General features: G+C 38.9%; 1 protein-coding gene across 1 annotated transcript; it reads right to left on the bottom strand.

The window, feature by feature from the left end:
• Window positions 1-4741: 4741 nt before the first annotated feature.
• Window positions 4742-18990, bottom strand: LOC103465691 (creatine kinase U-type, mitochondrial-like). The gene is made up of 9 exons (XM_008410755.3): window positions 18680-18990; window positions 15532-15730; window positions 14440-14535; window positions 12682-12903; window positions 11109-11194; window positions 8968-9091; window positions 7676-7810; window positions 6019-6144; window positions 4742-5668 (listed from the first exon to the last, which is right to left on the bottom strand). The coding sequence occupies exons 1-9, from the start codon at window positions 18823-18825 to the stop codon at window positions 5555-5557; spliced, it is 1248 nt and encodes a 415-aa protein (XP_008408977.1). The 5' UTR covers window positions 18826-18990; the 3' UTR covers window positions 4742-5554.
• Window positions 18991-19910: the final 920 nt, after the last annotated feature.

Raw genomic sequence — 19910 nt, 5'->3', positions numbered from 1 at the left:
TCTGTACTGCAGAGATGTTCTTCCTGTTCCCACAAAGCCCCATCGACAGACAGCTACCCCCGCCCCACACGAGCCCCACTGCTTCTCAGAGGAGTTGTCATGACAACCATGCTGCTCCTCTTCTATATTTGGAGCAAGGAGAAGATGAGCCATCCACCGTGGTGACACGCTCTGACTGCTGAGTGAGGGAGGAAATCTGGGCGTATTTGGGACATCAGAACCTTTTTTCTTTCTCCAAAACCCTTCAAAAAATAAATAAAAAACAAATAGAGAGAGAAACTGCTCTCTCGTGCCTCACACCACCTATTGTTGACGTCTCAGCCGTGTCTCCTCACAACAGTGGAAGCCTTGTTGTCCCGTCGGCCGCCAGACAGAAACACTTAGAAATCTGTTGGCCGTTTCATCGCGACAAGAAAATATGCGTTTGTTCGCAACGGGACAAAGCTCTTGTTACAGACTTCCAACGCCGCAAAGAAAAACACAGAGAGCCGTTCAAATCAAAGGGCTTGGTGAGCGGGCCGGAGCATTTCGATGGAGCCGCACTGGAGGATTAAATCTGTGTGTAAGGATGAAAAACAAGTGAAAACCGATTGGCTGGGTGAGGAGGGGAGCTTTAGCCAGAGAAGCATGAAATGAAGTCGAGAGTTTTTCATATTTCTGGGTGGATTAAGATTTAAAACTATTATATCCAACAAATAAATGTATTTTTGATCGGAAATGAGACGTGTATCTCTCAAAAGATTAAAAAAAAAGACTATGGATTTTAATTTATATGCATTATTTACATTATGTTTACAAAGTGGCATGCCAAAAAGCATTTATGTCCGTCTTAACCCTTATTCACATAAACCACTTTTTATTGTGCTTTTCTATTGATTGTTGGATTTTTGGTTCTCATTCATGTTCAGGTTTTGTTCGTTTTCTTGGATCTTGCTATTTCAGTTATTCCTTTTGTTAGTTCATTTATTTCTGCTTTAAACGTATTTCCCCCGTTTTAGTGTTTCTTTCCGTTTCCTGTTCATTTTCAGTTTTTCTCTCCTTAAGTTCTCTCTGCTTTGCTTCACCGTCACCCTACCATTCTGCTCCCCTCTCCAGCTGTTTATGACTTCCTCATTCGCCTCTCTCTGCTCCCTTCCCCAGCTGCGCCCACTCACCTGCGATTCGCTCTTCTGGTCGTTTTGTCATTCCCACTTCTTCCGCAGCATTTACGCTCCTCTTTCTTCTTCTTTCACTGCTGGGTCCTCCATTATACCTCCAGAGCTCCATTTAAATTTCCTTATTATTTATTAAATGACAACTGAACATTTTCTGGTTTGTTGTTAATATCCGGGTCCTACCACCGTCCACTACCATATTATATAAATGATTGAAAATCATTTATATAATGATTTTCAATCATTATGATTGAAAATCATAGACTTGATGCTAGTATCAAGTCTATGACTTGATGCTAGTATATTCATAGCATCAAGTCATAGACCTGATGCTAGTATATTCATGATTCATCTTTAGAAATGAGCTATGTTTTTAATGTTTTGCTTCCTCCATCGATTATCAGATTTATATCTGATAATCTGATAGGTCACTCCAAAAACAGTAACATTACATCTAATCATATACATTGGCAAAATTATGGGTTTTTTTTTTACTGCAAACCTAAATCTGCCAGAGACCTGATGGAATTGGAGGGCTGTAAAACAACTGAGACTAGGAAAGAGGCTTACGTTTCAGGAGCAGAAATGGCTTAGTCAAAGCCCAGATGCAAATCTAACTGAGAATCTGTGGCAATACCTTCAAAAACTGATGTTCAGAAGACAGTCCAGATTTGATTGTTCTTCAGCTATTTTTGCAAAGGAGAGTGGATAAATATTTCCACGAGAGCAGACTACAAATGCACGCCACACCTTTCAGATTTTTGCTTCGTAAGATTATTTTTTTTAATAAACATTATTATTAGTTTTATGTTTGCACAAGTAGAGAAAATAGAACATAACAACATACATTGTACTGCCTATAACCTTACATGGGTATGTGAAGAAGAGAAACAAAACAAAACAAAAAACACACACACACACACACGAAAAATAAAAAGTGGAAAGCCGCTGTACAATGTCACATTATGTCAAATCATGTATCCAATGGTCAGCAGACATTTATAGACATGTTTAAAGCCTGACAACACAAACATACCTAGCCGGGTGATAAAACAAAGAAAAAGAGAGATGCATAGTGATACAAAAGGAAGGTGTTCTTTACGTAAGACCTGGTGAGAGGTCAGAATCCACTTTATAGGATTCTGACCTCTCATCACAAGTTGCCTCAACTCTTTAGGTAGATAGCTAAGCACAGGAGACCACATATCCAGGAAATGTTTTTCATTACCCTTAAGAACTGCACTAATCATTTCATGAGGGAGAACCCTAAATATTTCTCTATACCATTGTGTGACAGTTGGAGGCTTTAATCCAATTAATTAAAATGCATATTTTACCCAGAAGCAATAATTTGTCACAAAGTTTAAAGTGTGATTGTGTCAGAGTGACTGATTTTAAAGGGAGGCCAAGAAGAAACAGACTTGGGTCACATCTGATCTTTATATGAAACATGTCACTCAGCTCTTTAGAAATTGCACCCCAGAATCTTTTAATCAATTTGCATTGCCAGAAATAATGGTAGTACGTTCCAACCTCTCTTCCACATTTGTACATAGGGAGAAAGCTGCGATCCATCTTATTCAGTATAAAGGTGTTATATGTAAGCGATGTAAATTTTATACTGTCTCTCTGAGCGTATTACATATAAAGTTGAATTAACTACATTAATGGCTTCTTGCCAGTCATCCTCAATGTATACTGTATCAAGGTCTCCTCCCATTTCCGCGCAATGTCCCCAGCACCACCTGGGTGAGAGTAAAGCACTGCATAGAAAGCAGAAATAAAATGCCTAAGTTTTTTCCGGTCAACAAGGAATTTCTCAATCTCATTGTGTGTGACCAAGCCAGAAGGGGAGAGCCAAAGAACCAATGAAATGGCGAATTTGAAGAAAACCAAAAAAGTCTTCTTTAGGAATACCAAATTTTAACTGTAATTGTTGAAATGTCATAAGTACATTCTCTGTAAACAGATCTCCGATCACTCTCACTCCTCTGCTATACCACAGGTCAAAAATGTTGGGCTTAAGGCCTGGGAAAAGTCCTGGTTTCTTATGAGAGGTGTCAGGAGTGAGGAGCAGAGCCCACCTCCTGTGTGGTTCCAAATTCTCTGCCACACTCTAATTGTGTTATAAATGATTGGATTATGTTTAATATCTCTTGATAGCTTCTTCCCATCTCCGGTGGTGAGGCTCCACAAAGAAGCAGGCTGAGAAGCCCACGAATCCAGACAAGAGTTCGAGTTAAGATGAGCCTGTAACCACTCCCACGGATAACGAGCATGGCAAGCCCAATTGTAATAGTAGATGTCTGGCAAAGCCAAGCCACCTCTGTCAACAGGAAGCTGTAAAACTTTGATTTTCTGTCGTGGTCTCTTGCCATGCCAAATGAATCTGGAGAATGCTCTCTCTATATCCGTAGAGACTTTTTTGGATAGCCAATAAGGTAACATTTGGAGGGGATACAAAAGCCGTGGAAAATGTTCATTTTAATTAAACTTATACCCCATAAATGATAAGGGAAGGTCATGCCACCTTTCTAAGTCCCTCTTATTTTACTAACTATTGGAGAGAAATTAAGCTTCCATAGTTCTGACAGGTTAGGGGACACCTTAATTCCCAGGTAAGTGAAGCCATGTTGGGAACATCTCAGGGAACACCTAGAGGGTAGGTCCTGACAGTAGCAATACCTAATGGCATTGCTTCTGATTTATCAAAATTGATTTTATACCCTGAAAAGGAACCAAACTCATAAATAGTGGATAAGATAGCTGGTATTGAGATGTCAGGTTTTGTTACAAATAACAGAATATCGTCTGCTATAACGCTATTTTATGGATTTTACCAATCATCACACCATGCACATTTTGTTGTGACCTAATAACCACTGCTAGGGGCTCCAGTGCAAGAGCGAACAGAAGCGGGGATAGGACAACCCTGTCGAGTTTCCCTATGTATTGTAAAAGGTGGAGATTGAACACCATTAGTCATGACACAGGCTGATGGGAAACTGTAAAGTATCTCGATCCATTTCAGAAAATCACCCTCTATCCCGAAACTCTCCAAAACATTAAATAAGTACTTCCACTCAATCCTGTCAAATGCCTTTTCAGCATCTAAAGATACAGCAAAGGCTCTACAGTTTGTTTGGCTTGAGTATGTAAGAAATTTGTAAAAGCATGCACCATTTCCCCTTCACTTTACAATTGTGCATCTCTTTGAGTTACTATATATCAGGTGAAATGCTATTAAAATATATAACACAATTGTGGTTGTAATATAACAAAATGTAAAAAGTTTTATGAAACAGTGTTTGAATTTATACATTTAACAAAAGAACTTATGTCTGTATGAAAATAGGAACAGTGTGAACAAGTTTTTATTTTTATTTTTTACTAAAGATGGGTCACATGGCATCAAGGAACCATGCTAATCACAATTACAACCCGAAAGCTTAGTCGCCATGGTTACCTAAAGCTCGGGCTTCTTGTTTACTGGAAATAAATCCACCGGATTTCAAAAAGCTGATACAGAAGCTAAAAGAAAAAAAAAAGCAGCAGTCTATTGTGAAATGAGACACAAACAGAGGTGCTACCTGTTAAATAGATGATTTGTTTAATAAAAGGCATGACAGTGTGACAATCTGTTATGGCTCAAACGATATTGCTTCAGGAGCTTACAGTACGGAGCCCGACCCGGCCAAGTGTGTGTTCGGAACATTAGAACCCGACGAACACATCTGCTGGAGAAAACAAACATCTCTCCAGCCTTCTGCTTGGAAAATAAAACCTAAAATCTACATTCAAAATAAATCATCAAACTTCTGAAAAGAAACTATGTACACACATTCCACGATGGAGGACGGAGTACGGACGTATGGGACTACACAAGTGCCAGGTAGGAAGGGAAATCACCACGCAGGAGGGAGGGGGCGGTGACGTGGGCAGAGTGCAGGACATGCGGCTGAGTAAAGGTGGGAGCAACGGGAAGGGAAGTGTTGTTGATCTTTTTTTTTTTTTTTACATTTTTGGCCATGCAGAGAAGCTAATTATTTTTGTTTTGCTTTAATAAAACAGCCCCACAGCTTCCATAACTCTATAAATCACTTTTATCCTTTTAGAGCAAAATTATGATCTGAGCTCGGAGCGTTTTGAGTCTGATGAAGTTCTGGGACGTTACCAGCCAGACGGTTACATATTACATATAAATGAAGTGATAGAGTATACTGAGGAGCAGAGATGGGGTCGTTGATTAGATAAGTAGCATAGTGATGGTAGAGTAATAATAATAATGAATGAGGCGACAACATAGATATCTTTTTGAAATATCTATGGGCACACGTCTGGTGTGTGTGTTTGTGTGTGTGTGCCCAGAGGTTTGTGTGCAGCGATGAAGGGACCAGTGTCTACTTGAACTGCTTAAGGGGTGCTGGCACCTTGATGTCCTGGCCTTTCTCCAGCCGCTTCTCGCACTCAATTAGGTAGTTGACGCCATCGATCACAGTCTGCACCAGCTGGACCTGAGTAGGAGACAAACACCATATTTAGATCCTGTTATTCCTTGTCGTAAAAAAAAAAAAAAAGATGGCAAAACATTTCTGCATAGACAAAACCAAGCCTGCAGTGGATCTGAAGCAACCGTCAGAAACTACTAGACTTTGAATCTGAACAGCGAGTTTTCACATATTTAAAAAAAGAAAAGCAACAAATTACCTGGGACTCATTTTGTGACCGGCTCTTCAACTCTTATAAACAAAAATAATTCAAGATGACAAACTCTAATTTGCATAAACTGAATGCGTTTGTTATTAACAGATAGGAAACTCTAGTGAAACAGTTGGACGTGCTACACGTCATGTTTTGTCCCTACCTCAGACTGTCCCAGGCGGTCCAGGTTGGAGATGTCGAACACGCCGCCTACGGCCGCCGTGTCCACGCCGCCCGTCCCGCGCTTCTGCAGGCGCAGGCTGTCCAGGATCTTACTGAAGCGTGGATCCTGTTCGGCAAAAACGAGAGGAGTCAGCCTGGATGCTGATAAGACACAAATCACCAGGCATCTGCTGGATGGGTTTACTCATTTTTAATACCATTTGGTACCAGTGTGTGATAAGACCTGTTGATTATTTTTAATCAGCAGGTTTGAGTTAATCTGCTGATCCAACCCTGTTTTGTTCTTTCAGTGAGAATGAAATTACCCCGCAGATGCATTCCATGCGCTTCAGCTCACGGACCAATGTGTTACATCTTTATGAGACAAAAACTGAGGAAAATTACTATTTACATTCGAGCGAGGTTTTCACTACTTTTATTTTTATCTTCTTTATTTTGTGTGCATGTTAGCTTATTGTCTGAGGATAAATGCGGTTCAGTTTAATTGTTTACATTTAAACAAAATATTAAAATCATAAAAAACATCGGGTTTGATGCTTGTTGGTCTAAATAACACCGAATGTCGTCAGATTTCAGTGTATTTTGGGGAGTTTTGACGCTTTGTGGTTTGATATTGTCCACAGAAAAAGTTTGCGTGGCTGCCGCGAAAAAGTGTGCGCATATTTACACAAACCTTGACGCAAAGTTAATTTTTATACATGCTGACTTTTGTGTAAAATATGGCACCGCACATTTTTTGTGTGCACGCACGCTTTATTCATGATGCCCCAAATGTCAAACCAGAAAGTTCCGGTCAAAGACGCTCTCCATCCATTCTGACCAAGTTTGAACTATTTTGCAAAGAAAATGGGTAAAAACCAAAACAAAACAAGAACAGTCAGTTTTCAGTTTTAATGTAACAAAATGTGGAAAGATAAAAGAGACGTTAATACTTCTGGAAATAAATGTATTATCCATCTTTATAACATTTGACGCAGACAAACGCTGCGATTCTATTAGCCATGAAATTGAAATTATGAAAATAAATTTGCTTAACTGAAACACATTTTCCAGTAAAATGTCTTAGTGCTGGGATGAGGTGGTTTTTCGGCCATATTTACAAGGATGTATTTCGCAAAACTGCAATGAAAACACTTATTGCATCACAGGAGTCACGTGATCAACAACGTGAGCATTACTGCTGCTGGAAACAACAAAGAAGACAACAGGAAGGTGATGGTTTGTTTTTGTTTTTTCAGACAATGTGCAGCTGGTCCCACCAGAGCTCTCACCGTTCATAATGAGTTGTGTATTACTAACATGTTGAATCCATAACTCTTCTGCTTGTCGCTCCAACACCTGAACACCTCCTCTGGAGGCTGATGGATGATGAGCGCTAGTGCCATGGATGAATTACGAACATATCTCATGTAACTGTTTACATCTGTCGCTGCTTTAATTTTTAATAACTTATCGAGTGAACAAGCTTATTCAAAAGTGATTTCTACATGACTTATTTAACAGAAACACAACAACTGCAAAATCGTGTTTTTTCAGACACCTTCTGCAATGTAAACGCAGCTCCGGCTGCTCCTCATGACTAAACCCATGTAAAGTTGTGTGTTTCTCGTCAGGCTCCGCTTCAGCTCGTGCGTTACCTTGCTCAGACGGGGCAGCTTAACGTGGACGCCGGCCCTGAGTCCAGTTCCCAGGTTGGAGGGGCACGTCAGGATGTAGCCGAGCCTCTCGTTCCACATGAACTCCCAGCCTCTCTCCTGGATCAGCCGCTCCACCTGAGGGGGGGGGGGGGGGGGGGCAAAGGAGTTTAAATCAAGGCAACCGCTCAACAGCATTTTATTTTTTCTACAAACCATGCATGACACACACACGCACACGCACACACACACACACACACACACGTGCGCGTACGCACACACAAATAAAAAAAATCCCCTGTATGACTGTGAAAGTGTGAGTGAGACATCAAACTTGTAGGAAAGAGCTGTGGTATTTTTACTTCTCCTTTACTCGTCGAATAGGAAATAACTTGGACGCATCGTCCACACATGGACGGTGCGTCCTGTACGTCTACCAATAGGCTTTATTTTGGAAGCAGGAGGACGTCTTCCTGTTTTTAGACAACACTAATGGCCCCGCATTGAGTTTAGAAAGCCGTCTAGCAGCAGAAACAGCCAACCATAACAATATAAGCACATCTATATTAGATAATGCACAGCAGACTCAGTTCTGGGCTGCATATCAAGTTGCCACAGAGACACTTAGGATCACACTGACAAATATCGACCAGAATAGCTGCTTACTTTATGTCTTCCCTCAACATCTTAAAGGGGCAGTATTATGTGAAACTGACTTTTTTGAGGCTCGCATCATGTTATTATGTTATTCCCTCATCAAAAACACACCTGGACGTTTGCTTTGATTCTTTCATTCATATTTGAGAAATACTTTAATCTCCATGGCAACCACTGAGCTGTGTAAAACGCCCTGGGGGAACCTAGCTTCGCCTTCGAGGACGAAGCTCCTCCTCTGAGCTGCAGTTTCCAAGCAACCAAGCTTCCATCTAACAGAGCATTTTATGCTCTGTTAGCTCCTTCAGACTAGCCAGCAGCAATTAGGAAACACCTGGTGGAACTGAGCATCTGCTGAGCTCATTATAGGAGCTACGTCTCAGTGCTTCACTGGTGAAAACATTTTTTAAATGTTAATAGAGGAGCCATGCTGTGATGACTTCCTGAAGGTGGAGCTTCAGAAAGAATGGGAGGTTTTAAAGAGACATATTTGATATCTTTATATAGCATTTTTAAAACTACTGACGACAGCACAGTTACTTGATCATGCTGTAAAATGGCACTGTGTGCCTGGAAAACACATAACACTGCCCCTTTAAGTAATCGGGAAGGATCCAGTCTCAACTGCGAGCATGTCTTACCTCCTTGAGGCCTCTGCAGAATCTCTCAAAGACCCTCTTCATGTTGCCTCCCTTCTCCATGGAGATCACTCTGGTGTGATCCTCCTCATTGATCCAAATCAAAAAGGTCTTCTCATTGTTGTGCCTGCAAACAGGGAGGTTTTCTACTTTATAAACAGTTCGGACGCATGCTATTGTAGCACCATCTGTTCTTTTCAGGTGCACAGACCCACAGTGTCAATTAACTGTTCACACGCACTCAGGAGCCATGTCATTGCTCAGTTTGACACTTTGAAAATAAGTTTGCTTCATGGAAACACACCCGTTTTGAGTAACCTTGTTCTTTAATGGAAACACCGTAAGTGTGAAATTGTGTTTTTTGAAACTTTTTGGAATATTGACAAGGTTTTCTTGCAAATTTGTAAAGGAAACACAGCGAATGCCAGGATGAATTTCATTTCAATTTGAGCTTTTAGTGATGAAGATTTTTTTTTTAGCACCATTAAATGTCTACATCTGGTGTGGTCATTGAGGACAGGGACGGCATGGAGGATCTGAGTGGACGGAGCTTTAAATATCCTACTGGATTTTACTGTATTTTAACAACACTGACATTGTGACGACGACAGCACTTTGAAATATTTTGCAGTTGAAAAAAAATATTTTTTTGTAAATTCAACATGGCGAACGTTGTTTGTTTATTCTTTAAATTTAACGATGCCATTTGTTCTCTAATCATAAAGCCAAAAAAATTAAAATGACATGACTGACGATAACAGCCGAATGTACATTTCTGACAAATACTGGCCAGATAATAAATCTGTTGGGTAATAAATTTTTTAATCTTTTTAGATCAAAACAAACATACAAGTTTTAAAGTAAAATAATCAGTTTTTCACCAATTTTATTCTCTCATGTGGTGTATTAGTCCAACATTAATAGTCTTGTGATAGTATTCCATGTAATCTGAAATGTAACACAATTTTATGTTTTGAAATGTTTCTGTCACACACACACCTGATTGGTTCAAGAACAAAACTCAAATTTAATAAAAAAGTTCCCAGTTTTAATAACTTTGTTTAAAATTAGAATATATTATTTCAATAAACAGATCGATAATTTGTTGAGTCATTAGGAATAATAAATATTCATTGCATCGAAACAGTCCAAACAAATCTTAAAGGACTTCCTGCTCAAATTAAATGCTTAAACACAATATATAGAGAAAGTTACAAAACTCTCAAAAAAAAAAAAAAGTTCTCGCTAAGTTTTCTGCCATTTGGCAAATAGAAATAATTTTGCTAATTTTAAACTGACCTAAAATAAGAAAGGTTTAGTCTGATCCAACTGTCTTTTTATTAGATGTATGAAAATATCTGGTTTCAACTGTAAATAGTTGAAACAAATTTCGGTTTTTAATCAAATGTTAGATAGAACTTTATTACAAAATCATGCAATGTGAATATCAAACACTTTCAATGACTTTATACAGAAAGAAAGTACTTTCCAAACCTTGGAAACACCTAAACTAAATTCAAGCATTTTCAAGGATTTCAAGCACCTGTCTGAAACCCGTCATGGTGACGATCTCTCAGCATGAGTTTCACATTTTAAAGCAACAAAATACATTTTTCCCTTCAAACCACTCTCTTCTTTTTTAATAGAGGGTGGCGTCTGCGTCAAGGGAGGAAAAGCCAGACAAGACAGAACGAGAGAAAGAGGAGAGGAAAAGAAGATCACAGAATAAAGGGAGTAACAGAAACAAGAGGAGTGCCAGAGGGAGAAAAAAAACAGCTTCTAGTTCAGCTGAAACTAGAAGCTGTAGTTTAACTGAAAGAGGAGATGATGAGGTGAAGTTTGCATTATTAAGAGGAGTGACTGATAAGCTTTACAGAGGAAACAAACATGGAGGAAGGTGATTGATTTCGGCTGTCAGGCACATTGGAACTGGGGTTTATTCCTGCAGTTAATCTGAAATGCTGCTCGTCTCATTTTCACCTCAAATCAGCAAAACACAAAGGAGTAGCAGAAACGTCGAGGCAAAATTCACCCAAAGGTTTTTTAAAACGAATCATCGCTAAGTTGAAAAGTCCCGTCAGAGCACAACCAATACGATAAATGCAATTTGCCTGACAGGCTGAAGATTTAAATTGTCTGCTTACCAAATACCGCGGGCATCTGGCCAATCACGGGCCATGCCTGCGCAGGTCAGGAGTGGCGACACAGGTTTGTCGAACAGGAAGTGATCCTGATAAATACACAAAAAATATAAATTTTTTATAAACAACTTAGACTGGACAAGATTTTTTTGTTTTACTGTTTTACTAAGTAACCTGATAATAAACTATAAAACATATTAACATCATAACACATATCATCACCTTCTGAATACCGTATTTTCCGCACTATAAGGCGCACCTAAAAACCTTCAATTTCCTCAAAAGTCGACAGTGCATCTTATAATCCGGTGCGCCTTATATATGGATCAATATTGAGCCACAACAGGTCTAGCAACTACGGTAAGCAGCGCCAACATCATTTTGCCCGTAGAAGAAGCGCGCGGTGCATGCTGGGATAGTTGTCAGAACGCTGGTTTGTAATCTATTAATAAAGTTTGACTGACCTATCTACCTACCGACCGTCTAGAATCAGGTCGTCTGCAGGTCATTTAGCACCATGTTCTCCACGAACATGCTGTGCGCGAACGAAGAAGGGTGACCATTGTCCGGCCACGCCCCGGACCAGTCGCGGAAGGCTCTCCTCGCTGACAGAGTCAGACTGTTTTGTTGATATTCCGGTTAGTGCAGCTCCATCTAGTGGATTCATAACGTAACTCCAGCCTCTACCGTAGCATCTATTCTATGCACCTTATAATGCGTTGCGCGTTATATGTGAAAAAAGTTTTAAAATAGATCATTCATTGAAGGTGCGCCTTATAGTGCGGAAAAAACGGTACAAGTAATTTTTTCCGCAGAAGTAATTTTGACAAAACAATAAAAAAATAAAAATCACTGACTCTTTATTGCCAAAAGTTATTATTTTAGGAAGGTGGCTATATGGAAGGCCAAAAGGGACAAAATTAAATATTTTAAGCATAGTTTATATATATATATATATATATATATATATATATATATATATATATATATATATATATATATATATACACACACACACACATATATATTATTTTGTGGTTTATTTTCAAAGTTTTATCACATTGGAAATTTTTTTACTATTACTATAATGAAAATAGTAAAAATAACAATCCTGACCAAAAAAGACATAATTTCATTAGAATTTATCGTGAGAACGAAAAATCAAAATGCTTACTGTGTCAATAAAATTATCACGATAAATGATAAACGGTATGATAATTGCCCACCACTCATCTATTATTCTATCAATTATTCTGATGATTAAGTGGATAAAAAAAACGGGCACATTCTCAATATTTTGAAGCTGTAAACATTAGCTCTAAAATGAGCAGAACAAGAAATTCTTCATTTTAAATGGCACTTTAAATACCATTTAAAGTACCATGTGTACTGTGTATCTGCACATGGTCACAGATACCTGATCTGGAAATTTTTTTTTCAAGAACCAAAGTTATTCAGCATTCCAAAGAAGTTCCAAAAATGGCGACCTACGCCACCTTGCCAACGTGCAGAAGAGTTAAAACGAATGTTTAGCCCAGACAGTTGTCGTTCCTGATATTAAGCACGCATTACTTACATCAATGAGCTGCTGTTGCTCCTGCTCGGTCATCAGAGTAAGACTGTAGTATTTTCCCGTCAGGTCTCCCTTCAGCCCAGACAGGGCGTCCACCACCACCCGCTCCACCTCTCGGCGCTCCGCCCGGGTGCAGGCGGGGGGCAGGCTCAGGCCCCGGATGCTGCGGCCGGTCCTCACCCTGGACGACAGCACATAGCGCTCATCGAAAACACCGGACTGGATCTGAAATGTTTGGAGAAGTTCGTCGATTAGGGCTGCAACGGACAATTGTTTTAGTAAAGCGGTTACAGGGGCGGGAGATATGGACTTACAGTTTTATCACAACATTGTGACAACAATAAACGTGAATTTAAAGAACTATTTATTATTTCTTCTTATGTAACTGGATGGCTGTGGATGAACAGCAATCATAACCCGGCAAACACAAAATGCTGCACTTGAAAAACCATCTGTGATTCAAATTCAAAATTAAAAAATATTTTATTGGGAAATTAAATCCAACATGATTCTTTAGGACACCAGACACATACAGAAGAGATTTATATCACTAAACTGCACACAGGGACTGCTCTTGTCGAGCTAAGGGTGGAGAAAATAGAAAAAATAACAATCCTGACCACAAAATACATCATTTTATTAGAATTTATCATGAGAACGATAAATCAAAATGCTAATCGTGTCAAGAAAATTATCATGTTAAATGATAAACTATAGAATAAAAGATGAGGGGTGGGCAATTACCGTATTTTCTGCACTATAAGGCGCACTGCATTATAAGGCGCATAGAATAGACGCTACAGCTGTATACACATTTGTAGAGTATGACAAACGTGTAGACTCTACAAATGTGGATGTGTAATAATAGAGAAGTGGTCCCCGAGTACTTTATATAGTAGGCTGCCACAGTCATTGTTTCACTCACGATGTTGGTGTTGCGATATTGTGCCCAACTGCTTTCTGGGTAACACAGACCAACCGACACGCTGCCGCCGCAGTCTCTGTCTCTCTTCCCCCGACACCCCGGCTTTAAATGTATAGGGGCTGGTCCCTTGGTAATCCTAGTCGAAGCACCCCGGATGAATGTCTAAAGCCACTTTGTTGACATAAAGAATGTCAACAAAACAGTCCAACTCCGGTCAGCGAGGAGAGCCTTCCGCGACTGGGCCGGGGCGTGGCCGGACGATGGTCACCCTTCTCCGTTCGCACACAGCATGTTTGTGGAGAACATGGTGCTAAATGACCTGCAGACGCGCTGATTATCATGTTGATAGGTCAGTCAAAATTTATTAACAAACCAGCGTTCTGACAACTATCCCAGCATGCACTGCACGCTTCTTCTTCTACGGGCAAAAATGAAGTCGGCGGCTGCTTACCGTAGTTGCTAGACCTGTTGTGGCGCAGTATTGGTCCATATACAAGGCGCACCGGATTATAAGGTGCGCCTTATAGTGCGGAAAATACGGTATATCAATTATTCTGATGATTAAGTGGATAAAAAAATTGGCACATTCTGCAGATGTTTCATTTAACCATTTAAGCCTCATTTTACTTTTACACAATATTAGAAATACATTAAAAAATGCAAATAAACAAGCAATTCAATTCCTTTTTAAAATAAGAAACTAATAACATCCAAGATGGTGCCAGTTGGTTTCAAGAAATTAGAAGAAAAAAAAGAATTAAAGGAATTTTCCCTAAAATGAGGTCAAACCAAAAATCTGACCTGACTGCTGAGTCAGCACAATAGAGCTGAAGTACCTTGGTGGCATTCAGGTCAGTGGGGTGTTTCATTACTTGGGGATCGTAGCCATTGTGCCTCTCTTTGATGACAGGATCCAAGAGGTCTGCAAAGACCTAAACGGAAACACATTCTGTTAAACCCAAGACTGTTTCAGATTTAGATCTGAAATTATATAAAAGTTTGTTTTTATATAAAGGAGATAAAAGCAATGTCAATTTTTATTGATGTTGCCTGCAGGGTTTCTCCCAGTGTATTATGAGCCTGGTGGGCCACCAGGCTTTCCATGCCTCCCCGACCAGGCTAAAAGCGCTTTTTATTTTAAATAGTGTTTTATACACCAGTAACAATGACAGGAAAGACTTCTTAAGGTAGGTTTTATATCTGACGAATTGAACTTATGTCATCTGCTCACACACCTCTGAATCTTTGTAACGTTTAACATTTTTTCAAACACAAAGAAGTGAGGTGAACTGTCCTAGCGCCTCTACCACCAGGCTCACACTACAAAAACATAAAAGTCTTACCAAGTAATTTTGGTCAAGTTTATAGTGCAAACATCTTAGTATACTTGAAATAAGAAAAACTAATGTACAAGTAACTTTTCAGCAAGATATAGGAGCTTATTTAAGTAAATAATTCCTTAATATTAATGAAAAAGTACTTGTTCCATTGGTAGATAAAGTCATTTATTACAAGACATTTTTCCCATGTTATAAGCGGAATAATCTGCCAGTGGACCAAGTTTTATTTGGTCGGTGCAGAAGGCCTTCTTTTTGTCAAAGTATCTTTGCCATCATGAATTCTGTTCATTTTTGCCAACAATGAAAACAGAAGAAAATCTGGTCACATTTCATTTGAAGAGGTGTGTATAAGACTTACATAACACACTGTCATGAACATGAAGGAGCCTTTCATGAATGTCTACAACTGTTGTCTAAAGTAAATAGTGATATTTTTAAGGCAAAGTTGCTTTAAAGGCTTGCATTAAAAGTCCATTAACAGTGTCAGCATGTACCAAAAACAGATTTCAACAAATGCACCAGCTGCAGTTAAAGGAGGTGAGTTTAGTTTGCTTAAAGCCGCAACCCGGTCCCGATGTTGTGTCTGACCTCGTAGGACTCCTCGTCTCCGGCTACCAGGCCAACGGTTTTGATGAAGGGGTGGCCCGGGTTGTCCACGCCCGTCTGGATGGCCTGGTCCAGAGTGTACCCATTGGGCGTGGCCTTATCACATAGCTTGGCGTAGATGGCCGGTGTCAGGTTGCTGGCCATGCAGTTGTTGTGTTTGCGCAGGTCAGGGTACTCCGCGCTGTGCAAATAGGAAAATGAGATAAGGCAAGACTCTATTGATCTTTGACAGCGCTGCTGAGCTCTGGACACCATGCAGAAACTTTTAACTCACTAAAAATACCTGTTACTTGTTTTGTTTTTTTACCCACAGGCAACAGAAATCTAAACCTGTGGCCTTTGACTAACAGTATACCCTGTTGTAAACAATCCAACAATCCTATTTACTAATGAGAGAGAGAGAGAGAGAGAGAGAGAGAGAGAGAGAGAGAGAGAGAGAGAGAGAGGGGCAGGGGGGGCACAAATCCCAACATCAAATTCAAACAATGAATTATTTAATGCCATTAACTTTAATGAATTAAATAATGAAGATGTTGGGATTTAAAAAAGTCTGAAGATGGTAGGCTTTAGGATTAAATTAATACAGTCTACTGGTTTTTTAGACCAGTAGACCAAGTTTGGGTTTTTTAAGTTGTGCTTTTCAGATTTCGGTTTTGACAGGCAACACAAGTTGTTTTCCAAGCTTCCACAAGGTTCAAACCTGGGACTCTTCTTATTTAATATCCACACAGTCCTGCTAGCTCAGATTATAAAATTACTATCATTATGCGGAAGATACACAGCTCTAGATTATAATTTCAGCAGGTGACTATGAATGAACCTATCCATGAAATGAACAGATGCCGAGGGGGAAAAAAAAATCAATGGGTGGATATGCCACAACTTTCTCCAACAAAAAACAAAACTGAAGTTATTATCTTTGGAAGCTAAGGAGAAAGTGATGAGTCAGCTTCAGTAATTATAGCCAGAAACTACGGATTAGGTTGGAAATCAGTGTGTGGCGATGGATTCAGAACTGAACTTTCAGAAACACGTAAAGACGGTAACAAAGTCGGCCTTCTATCACTTAAAGAACATTTCTGGGATGAAAGGACTAATGTCGCAACAAGATCTCGAGAAACTCATCTAGGTGTTTAGTCACACTGATTACTGCAACAGTGTCTTCACAGCTCTGCCGAAAAGTCAATCAGACAGCTGATCTCATTAAAACCAGGAAGACAGAGCACATCACCCCAGTTCTAAAGTCCTTCCACTGGCTCCCTGTAGCTCAGAGAACAGACTTTAAAATGCTTCTGTTAGTTTATAAATCACTGAACGGCTTAGCACCAAAAACACATTAGAGACATACTAATGTTCACCAGAACCAGAACCAAACATGGAGAAACAGCATTCAGATTTTATGCTGCATGAGCTTCCAGAAAACTGTAAAATGCTGAAATACTGAGTTCCTTTAAATCAAAGCAAAAGAAAAATCCTCGTCTACAAAAGAGTCGCCTTTAACAAGCAGAAGATCATTTGTTTTAGTCTGGATTGTGACTTTTGATGAGTGTTTATTATGTTATGTATGTAAGGTGCTTTAACTTGCCTTGTTGCTAAGATTTCCTGTACAAATAAACTTGCATTTGCTTAAAAGCAGGAATATGGCATGATTATCTTGTCTAGGCAATTACTCAACATATTAGTATTTAAAAAAAACTGCTTTACTTCACTGGTCTCATGTAATGTTCTAATTTTTCTGCTTAGGTTTCCCTTTAGCAGTAAGTCAATGTCATCCACATAAATAAGAATAAGCACTTGGAATCCATCACTTTCATTTTTTCAGTAATTCAATTACTGAAATAATTTAAAAAAAAATATTTTCATTAAGATATTTTGTTAAAATGCACCTTTGGCCCCAGTCCTCCTGATTCCAAAAACAATACTTGCTGAAGGATAAATAATAAATAGTTTTGCAGGTTGATGAAGCAAAACAGAAAAATAGCTACATACAGAGTGGTGTGCATCACTTAGCTTTTAATTTGTACTGATTACAACTTATAGGAGAGACACGATTTAATTTCATTCTACTGTTTCACTGTAGATCGACGGCAGACATTCATTCATTCATTCGAGTAGAATAAGGAACAATTGTGTGTAAAACCTTTATCTGCTACCTCACCTGTGATCAATGAAATGACTTTTATCTGAGGAGCAGATAATGTTTTACTGATCTCCATATAGAGACGTGTTTTATAGTTCAGGCAGGTGTGCCATGAGTCACGTACACAACTTTTGCTGTACTGACACCAAATAGCATCTATTTAATAATGCTGGTCATTACATGTTTCTAATACATAAGTTTTGGTATGTAAACATCTAGTCTATTGATCAGTTGGAAGAAGTGCTTTTTAAACCTGCAGTGACAAATAGATCTTTGCTGTGCAATCTGTGATTATAATGAGCAAGACTGTATCCAACATGACCTCTTTTTTTCAACACAATGTGCAATTTATTCATCCAACAAACGCAGACATGCAGAAGAACCAGATAATTTATTGTTACGCGTTCAGATCTCATACGTAAGAGTATATGAAGCTGGATTTATGATGTGTTGTAAAGTGGCTCGGCAGTGCTTTATGATTCGGGTTTTCTCTGACCTAGATATGGCACAATAGTCTCCATATGGCTGTTGCATGTCCTAAATTAAACGTTTATTAATTTTCCGGGATAAGCAAAGGTCTAGTTTCTGCTCCCTTTTGGCCTTCGACGTTCAGCACCAATCTAATCTCTGTCGAATAGCTAATTTTGTTAATCCCATTGTGCCTGTATATTAGAAGGGAGTATTTTTGCCATAATCTGGCCCATACCTAATTATGACCTTATAATTCAGGTAGCACTATATTTGAGGACTTCTGACCAGCAGAAAAGGTTTTTATTTTCCCCCATATTGCACTCCTCCACCCTCATTAGCTTAAAACTCTAACGTTTAAAACGAACCGTTACTATTTAGAGGGAAAAAAACGTATAATTTAGAGTCAATAAAACGACGTCCAATTTGTTAAAAAAAATAATTTTATAGGCAAAAATAATTGTCCATAAAATGCTTTTTTAAAAATCAAATAACGACCAGAGAGGCCGGAATTGCAGTTACCTGGCGGGGTATCTCCTGCGCAGAGGCTCTCCGGCGGTGACATGTTCCCGATGGAGCAGAAACCCAGCCGCTACGGAGCCTCCGACCAACGAGAGGATTCCGACGTTTCTCTTGGAGGAGAGGATTCTCGTGAAGCTGCTGGCCATTTTTCTCCCCTTGAAATTCAAGTGTTTAGAAAATGGTGTTATTGACAGGGTTGGACGGAGGGGAAGAAAAGACAAGTTGATGGAGTGAAGGTGATGAAGCGCCTCTGATGGAATTATAAGAATGGTTAACAGGGGGTGGGTCGTCAAGGTGGACGGAGAGATTGAGGACTGGACCGGAAGTGTAGGTCCAGCTTCAAAATAAAAGTAGCGAGATGACTAGAAACAACTGAAGGACAATACTTACATTTATATTTTAGTCAAACATGCGCATTTTTTTTATTTCATTAACTGTATATTTTTTATTGCATTTGTTTTGATGAACATACATACTTTTTAGATATTAATCAAGGGTCTATTTTTTTTTTCTTTTACTTCCCACAAGTTTGGAAATGACTCGAATGACATTTACGCAAAAGAAAAATAATTCCTTTAAATATGTTCTATTTTATATGCTTTATAACCTAACAGTAGAAAAAAAATTCTGGTTATTTTACTAGGCAACAATTTTATATAGTTATAAAGTATTTTTTTGTAGACTTTCTGTGCCATATTGTTACAAAAAATTGTAGATTAAAATTTCCATATACTCGTACTGTATAGAAATTCAGCATTCCTTTTATTTTCTTTAATGCACTCCTGATAAAACACCATTCTGCAAAACAGACTTGCTTGTATGCAATTTATTTTAAAATATGACGTAATTTAAATAAATTCAATTCCATTTCATTGCTAATTTCTTTTTATGCCGATTGATTATATTCGGTCATATTTTTTAAGGAAAAAAGTGAAACTGGCCTTTAATTTTCTACTTGAGGATAGAACAAAACATTAGTCGGCAATATCTTCTATCTATATACTTTCAAATATAGACCAAGTAACAGGAAGTTTGTTGTGCTTTTTGTCGGCTAACTTGATGAAGGTAAAGTGGTGCATGGTAAGAATATTAAACCATAATGAACGGAGCTGCAGAACAGGAGATTTCACTTCGCACTCAGCTAAACCACAGTCTAAAGTACAAATACAATCCCGCTCATTTCCCCCCTCACCCAATTTAGCTCAAATAATCGTTTGAAAAGATTTTCTTC

This window comes from Poecilia reticulata, chromosome 6 (assembly GCF_904066995.2).
Source record: "Poecilia reticulata chromosome 6, P_reticulata-male-v2, whole genome shotgun sequence".
In the NCBI taxonomy this organism is placed as follows: Eukaryota; Metazoa; Chordata; class Actinopteri; order Cyprinodontiformes; family Poeciliidae; genus Poecilia; species Poecilia reticulata.
This window is presented reverse-complemented; position numbering and strand designations above follow the sequence as displayed.